The sequence below is a fragment of the Melitaea cinxia genome, chromosome 14 (assembly GCF_905220565.1).
Source record: "Melitaea cinxia chromosome 14, ilMelCinx1.1, whole genome shotgun sequence".
In the NCBI taxonomy this organism is placed as follows: Eukaryota; Metazoa; Arthropoda; class Insecta; order Lepidoptera; family Nymphalidae; genus Melitaea; species Melitaea cinxia.
The window spans coordinates 1,826,462-1,834,932 of record NC_059407.1 but is presented as its reverse complement, the minus strand read 5'-3'; the positions used below and the strand labels follow the sequence as shown (position 1 = coordinate 1,834,932).

General features: G+C 35.4%; 1 protein-coding gene across 1 annotated transcript; it reads left to right on the top strand.

The window, feature by feature from the left end:
* The first annotated feature begins 1,688 nt into the window (after window positions 1–1,688).
* Window positions 1,689–3,686, top strand: LOC123659815. Its single transcript, XM_045594986.1, has one exon. It carries the CDS (start codon window positions 1,689–1,691, stop codon window positions 3,684–3,686), a length of 1,998 nt encoding a protein of 665 aa, XP_045450942.1.
* Window positions 3,687–8,471: the final 4,785 nt, after the last annotated feature.

Sequence of the window (8,471 nt, the reverse complement as noted above, 5' to 3'; positions counted from 1 at the left end):
ACGTTGTTTTGCCATACATATATTTATAAGCCCCCTTAATTCCCCCCTCTAGGGGTATGAAAAATAGATGTTGGCCGATTCTCAGACCTACTCGTTATGCACACAAAATTTCATAAAAATAGGTCTAGCCGTTTCGGAGGAGTATTTTAACTAACATTGTGACACGAGAATTTTACACATAAGATAGATATAGAAGATTAGTTCATTACGTTTTATCAAAATACAACAACTGAATGTTGTGAATGTAGGTTCTTGACCCCATTGTCCTCACTTAAGATGCATTGTCAATCGAATATTGTTCTATTAAAAAGGTCAAAGGACCTAGGAATATAATAGATCGGATGTACCTACGATGTACAGTATCAATTGTTTCCATGTTTCTATAACAATTAACAATTAATATTTGATAACAATTTACATAAGAATAGCTTCTTATTATAAAACTGTTTAATAAAATTTGTTTTCGAATATAATATATTTCTGTAACTTCTTACCTACTAGGAGACATGTTAATTATAATATTATATATTTTTTTTCACGACGCGTTGGCGTAACGGTCACAACACTGGTTTGTGTTGGGTTCGATCCCTGCACATGACAAAGATTTTTATTGACCATAAAGATGATTGCTGTGGTCTGGGTGTTTTCGGTGTGGGTCTCACTGTGCCTCGAAGAGCATTTAAAGCCGTCGGTGCCGGTTGTTATTATGTACAACTGATAGCGATCGTTGTTCATAGTAGCGAATATATCCGCCAACCCGCAATGGAGCAGCTTGGTGGATTGAGCTCTGATCCTTCTCCTATATGGGGAAAGAGGCCTATGCAGCAGTGGGATATTACCTACAGGCTGAAGCTGTAATTTTTAAAGGCGAGAGTTTTATTTGCTTTATCCCTTGTATCATATTATTAAATCCATTAATCCATTTTCATCCATATTAACGTATTAATTTATTTATTTTTAACCTACTCCTAAAAAATAAGGAGGTTCACTCAACTCGATGGTATGTTCGTTATGTATCTCACATCTTTGGACAGGGTGGACCGATTTTGATTTTTTTTTTATCGAAAGGGGGTACGTATTATGTGGTTCCATTTAAATTTAATTGAAATACATATAACAACTACTTTTTAAGTCATATTTAATAATTCGTCGTTCTTGACTATTTTCTTATCATCCTAGCTTGTATTATAGGGTAGACCGAGGCGAATCGGATCACAGGGCGAATCGGATCAAAATAAGAAATCTATTGATAATTCAAATATCACATTCGCATAAAACGCACTCAACCAGCGGTTTGCGCCTCTCCTCTCACCCCGCACCTCCCGACATAGACAGTATTTCGATCGCGCTTGTGAATCAGTAGCGACGCCGTTCATCAGCGACTCGGTCGTTTGTGCGTGTCGCAATTTTTGCGCTCATCTAAGGTACGTACTTACGATTTCTTTGTGTCACATTACGATTTGTGTTAAAACTCAACTACATTGGTTTATATTGTTAATCAAGGTGTCTATATTAGAGAACCAATTCGCTTTTAAGTATGATCTTAGAGGTTAACGTCTAAAATATTTATTTCAAAAGTCTTGATTATGGGGTTAATCGGATCATATCGTCAGGGGCGAATTGGATCACACTTTTAAATTGATTTATTACATGTTTGAGGTTATTGATTCATATTTTTTCCATTCTAGATGGTTCGCACGTACAAAAAAAAGACTAACGCCGGAGAGTGGTCTCAAGAAAAAATGACAGAGGCTGTAAATAAGGTCCAGAATAAGGTGTTGACCTTACGTAAGGCTGCGGAGATTTTCGAAGTGCCGTACACGAGCTTACAAAGAAGAGTTAATTTATCCAGAGGCGTTATTAAACGTCGAGGTGGACAGCCAGTTTTAGATGAGGAAGCAGAACAGAAGATAGCTGACCGGCTATTGCACTTGGCAAGTCGTGGCTTTGGAATCACACCCAAAGCGGTACGTAAGTACGCGTTTGAATTCGCAGAAAAGCAAAATATACAACACAAATTTAACAGAAGCGCTGGAATGGCTGGCCAGGACTGGTTTCATCGCTTCATGCGAAGAAATAAAAAATTAACTATTCGGAAGCCGGAGGGTTTATCTAGAGCAAGGATTGATGGTATGAAGAAAGAAAAAGTGGCAGAATTCTTTAATACTTTGGAAACAATAGTAGATAACAACAATTTAAGAGGAAGACCTGAATGTATATACAATGTTGATGAAACAGGGATGCCGCTTAGTAATCGTCCACCCAACATTATAGCCCAAAAAGGTGCTAAAGATGTTGTTAGCATGACCACTGTTGAACGAGGTGAAAATGTAACCGTTCTAGCCTGTATGAATGCAGCAGGACAGTACATACCTCCATTTGTTTTATTCAAAGGTGTGCGTAAACGTGACGATTTTCTCCTAGGTATGCCACCTGGCACTGAAGTTGCCATGACAGAAAAGGGCTGGGTCACCGAAGAAGCTTTTAAGTTGTGGCTGCAACATTTCAATCGCTACCGGACCCCAGGAAAAGTAATTCTAATTTTGGATGGGCACGCGTCTCACACCAGCTACTCAGTGGTAGACTTGTGTGATTCTTTCGAAATTGAACTTGTACTTCTTCCTCCACACACATCACATGCCCTGCAACCGCTCGATTTATCGTTTTTCAAACCGCTCAAAACCTACTATCACCAACAAGCTACAGCATGGCAACATTCACATCCGAATCGAGGAATCACAAAAGTCGCTTTCGGAGCACTTTTCCAACGAGCTTGGAATCAGGCTGCCACTGTTGGGAATGCTACAAAAGGCTTCGAAAAGACCGGAATATTTCCACTAAACGCCAATGCAATACCTGACCACAAGTTCATCGGTGATCAAAAGTCGGACATTGTAGAGTCCCTAGTCCAGACCCCAGATACACAACCAGTAGTTGATCCAGTGTCATCGGCAAGTTCACGACAGTCTGACAAAGCCCAGTCTTCCACCTGTGCAGATGAAGAAAGAAAAAAGATGAAGAATAAAGCAACACCTGGGATAAAAATTAAGAGTTCCTCAACAAAACAGAGAGAGTGTCAAGTGCCCCAAGTCCAATCCAAGAGTTTTCAACAGGTGCAGCCACAAGACCAATCCTCAAGTGTAGAACAAGTGCAGTCAAAAATAATGGTACAAGTCCAAGCCACAAATACAAAACCACTTGATAATATAGTGCCATTCACAAGTTCGCAACAAGCTCACGAAGCCCAGCCTCCCACCTGTGCAGAAATAATTAAAGAAATTCTTCCATCACCGTTAAAGTCGCCAATTCCCTCTAAAAAAATTCGTAAAGTTTCAAAACCGGTCTTGCATTTAACATCACCTCAGAGTAAGACTGCTCTTCTTGAAAAAGAAACAAAGAAGAAATTTAAGGTAGACAATAAAATCAAGGAAAATAAGGAAAAGGCTGTAGGCAAAGAAAATACTTTAAAGAAGATGAAGAATAAAGCAAAGCCTGCGATAAAAATTAAGAGTCCATCTGCAAAACAGAGAGAGTGGCACTGCATTTACTGTTCCGAAATATTCGTTCATCCACCAACAGAGGATTGGATTCAGTGCAATGCCTGCGAAGAATGGTGCCACGAAAAATGTGCTGATATGGGGGGGGAAAGGGGACCATATATATGTGAATTATGTGCCCATAATTAAAATTGATCTCATCATTAAGTTTTCAGCGATTCCAAAGCTATAGTGTTAAGAAACTTAAAATTTTGTTACATTTTGTGTACGATCCGATTCACCCCGAAAATTGGGGCGATTCGGATATTTTTCTTTTTTTAGTTTTTAATAGCTAATTAAGAGAATATATGTATGATTTAAGTTTTCAAATGTTTATTTCATAGCTGATTGTTACTTCTTACGTTTTTATCAATAAAAATAATATTATATAACACTTTAGTATGATTTGCTCAACCTCAAAGAAAAAGTGATCCGATTCGCCTCGGTCTACCCTATTTACTGAGTATACCGATTTTGATAATTCTTATTTGAATCGACAGTTGTTACTTGTCTTAAAGTCCCTAAATTTTATCGACATAGAATAATTAGTTTTTGAGTAATGTTTGATAATGCTGTGTTTACTTGACTATAAGAATTTACTTACGTTGTATTACTCGTCGATGTAATCAAAGCCAGTTTTTTTCATTTGCAAACAATCACAATTATATCGGTTGCAATATGTGTGTATTCAGATATAAAAAGTATTTAGTGTATGTATATTTTTGTACTATTATATATTTCTATTACATCCATTGTTGACAACGTAACGGTCACAGCGTTAGCTCATTGCTGTTGCACTAGCGGTCACGGGTTCGATCTGCGCACACGGCATCATTTGTATTGGTCATACAGATATTTGCCATGATCTACGCGCTTGCACTTGTGCATTGCGTGTATTTCTCAATTCCCTATGCAGGAGTAAATTTATGGAGGCCGTTGGGTATGGCGCACCAACGTGACGTTAAAACATTCAAGTAGTAAATATAATTATTACACTATTCTAATACTCTATAAACCTTTTTTATCCCAGTAAAACCAACCATTGCAAAATTATATAATGACATCTACCACTCAGTTACCATTTTCACATGATGTTATTAAAGCCATCACGCTACTATAGTGTCATTTACGTTAATAGCAGTGTATATTTATATGTACGAGATTTTTATGTGTATGTTTAGTACCACAAAGAGGAAAAATATGTTGATATATCTGCCCTCATTATTGCAAACGCAGTACTTGCAAAATATCGGTTTGGAGATACACGCGATAAACATATCTCTTGATATCTAATCGAGAAATTTCTGTTATATAACTTTTAAACTGCGTACTGCGTTTGGTTTTAGTTAGTATTCGTTGCAAAAAAAGTTATATGCTAAATGAATATACAGTAAACGTAGCAAGTACTGCCTAATCTTCTAGCACATGCTTAATGGTGCAGATCTTTTTAGCAAAAGTAATATTTACTAAGTAAAGTAGTAATACTGCGTTTCATGTTAAACAAAAAACGTGTTTTTGGAATGTTGCTAAAAGTTGCTAACCCTACCCCTGACCCTACAGAAGCTATAGGGCTACCTCACTCACCACAGGAAATCAACACAACTTGAGCACGGTTTTATACAGCTGCGATCTTCTGTAAGCGTGAGGTACTTCTCCAGACTCCAAATTTTGAATAGGATATATCCTAATGTGACCTCATGACAAATCTTACGTGTGTACAAATAAGTAGATAACATTTCTTATTGTTTGAAAATACTCAAATATTGTATTTGGTGTTCTTTTACCAGAAACAATTTCAATTGCTGCGTAGTACGGCAGTAAAGAATATAGCCATCTTGAAACTTAACATCTTCCCGTGGGTGTCGTAAGAGATGACTAAGGGATAACACAGTTCCACTAACACCTTGGAACTTAAAAAGCCGACCGATGGCAGGATAACCATCCAACTGCTGGCTTTGAAATACACAGGCCGAAGACGGGCAGCAGCGTCTTCGGTGTGACAAAGCCAGCCCTGCATCACCAACCCGCCTGCCCAGCGTGGTAAAAATATATCAGTTCACACCATTTCTGGCGCGAAATTGGGGAGGCCCATGTCCAGCAGTGGACTGTGATAGGCTGAAGTGATTTCAAATCTAAACAAACTTGAAACACATTAATAAATCTAGAATTAATCTTTCATTTAATCGATGTATCGCTATTAGTCATAATAATTATGTCGCAATTAATGTTTATTTATAGTTGCAGAAGGTAAGTGTTATGATAAAAAGATGATAGTAACAAACAGCATCGAGATGACACGCGATAATCGCAGTCTATTGTTCTCTAATAACAACCGGACCTTATTCATCACAATACTAAGTAGCTAGAATTAAAACAAAACAAGAATACAAATAATAACATATATATTAATTCGCTATGGTTAATAGGAGGGAGGCATCCCTTTTTAGAAAAAAATCTCACCATAAATTATATATAATTTTATAGATAATTGCTTGCTCTATCGGCATCTACAACAAAAAAATTTATTATGACCTTTTTTTGTAAATTAGTTAATTACTAAAATTATTTAGTGCGAATTATTTGCACGGGTATTGCTAGTAATATTTAGTATAACACGATGAGTATTTTTTTTTACGTAGTCTTAGGAAATTGATCTGATGTAAGTGAAGGAAATAGTAAATAATAAATTGCACATTGATAATAAGTAATATTAATTGAAAGATGTTTAAAAAAAAAGGCGTGGACATGGATCTTCTTGACGACGTTTTACTTTATAACCAAAAAATAAGGTTATTTGTTTGAATGAACAATATCTAAGGATACCGAACCGCAACAGTAGGATAAAACTAGTGTGTTCCGGTACATTTTTCATTTGCGATGATCGAACTTACGATGATTAGTGCAGTCATTAAAACCCGTAAAAAAACGGCAATGTATGAAGCTTAACTTTCAACAATTGTAAGTAATATTGGGCGTTAAGTTCAATTAGCCTATACTTATTGAAGTTCAAAAGTGATAGCGAAATTATGCATCGATAATCCCAGTGTCGACAAAGCCCAACTTCGTCGACATATCCTCGAGTAGTTTCGAGAGTGTTCAGCAGTTAATGACCATGAACTATATATGTTCTGTTTTATATATTTTATTTATATGTTTTATTTATTGTTAATTAGAACCATTACAATGCATCACTTACATTAATTAATACGTCACCAAAGATCAGAAAAGCAAACAGGAAACATTTCATAAAAACAGTTTTTTTTTTTATTAATCAATATCTCAATCAATAAACAAATCCTCAAACATACTACGAGTATAATTATATTCCACGTTGTTAATAGTGTTTGTTGACACACATTGATGTTGAGAATTGATTTAGACGTACAAACATTTTTCCATGAGTATGTGTATGTTATATTATAACTGTATATGAGTAATATGTTTGAAAATTATTATTTCAGTGTAACTTTGATGAGACAACAAAATTAAAATTTACTTGTAAGGCACTTTTGAATCGTTATTAAAAATATTAAAATTATTTAATTAATTAATTGTAGTTAAAAGCGGAGCTACTTATATTATTTAACTGGGGTAGTGCACAGCAGGAAATATCTTGCTCAAAATCTGGAGTATTCCGACTGGGGAAGTACCTCGATCTTACAGAAGATCACGGCTAAATAATACTGCTTTCAAGCAGTGTTGTGTTCTTCTTGGTGAGTAAGGTGACAAGAGCTCCGAGGGTATTGGGCGTAGGTTTTAGGAAACGCTCTTGCGATGCTTCTGGTGTTCTAGACGTCTATAAGCTACAATAATCGCTTTCCATCAGGTGAGCCGTACGCTTGCTTGTTTGCCAACTCGGTTGTATAAAAAAAAACTGCCGATTCGGAATGTAGGTTCTGCAGAGAACAATTGGCAAGAAACTACGCAGTTACTCTTCTAAAAGAAATATGTGTTTATTATAAAATTAGCTATTAAATTATTTTTGATAAAAAATTTTAAATTCATTTTAAAATTACAAAATTATCTATTTTCTCGCAGTAAAAACTGCAAAGCAAGTCGAGTATTGGTCAAAATGAATTACTTATTTAATTTTTTGTTGTTAATGTGTCATACATATAATATTATTTTTTATTAACTCTATGACCGGTAGATTTCCTTTATTTAATTATACTAAGATTTATTCGCAAGCATGTTGCGTTATTATAGCGATTACGTCACATCTTCGTGATTAGTACAAAAATCTATTAAATATTGTGGAGAACTTTATTGATATTATAATAATAAACAAGTTCTCGTATATATTTATTCTCGATACGCATAAATTTGGAAAAGAGATAAATCATACATCTATACAAAAAATAAAATTGAAGTGTCTGTTTGTAATAATAAAATAACCGCTTTTAACTAAATTTATACACGGTACATATACCAAAATATTTTTTTTTACAAATTTTGTCTGTCTGTTTGCCTGTCTATCTCTTTGGTCCGGCTAATCTCTGAAACGACTGGACCGATTTAGTAGTAACTTAGGCTACTTTTATTTTAGAAATTTATTTATTTTATAACTTTTCGAACTGAAAAATAGCTTTATTTTTAAATTCCACGTGGACGAAGTCGCGGGCACAGCTAGTTTTCGATAAAATTGTAAACGAATTTGACAATTTCGTTTTCAAGAAAATAAAAACAATAGCGGTAGGAATTTTACCGCGCATCTAGTTTTGATACAATTGACTGCTTTCTGCTAAAATATTTAGTACCTGTTTGTTGGCGGTGATCCCGTTAGTGGTAAGAATCTACCATATGTAAACATTTTAGTCTATTTTTTTCATTTATTTTAAAATCAAGTTATCCTTGGGGTGTGAGGAATGTCTCGTGGAAAAAATAATATTTTGACTGAAATTTTACGAGACGTCGTTATTAGTGGAACACCGTAGT

Excerpts from the sequence above, each read along its gene's own strand:
- LOC123659815 (XM_045594986.1), top strand. The coding sequence starts at position 1,689 with ATGGTTCGCACGTACAAAAAAAAGACTAACGCCGGAGAGTGGTCTCAA.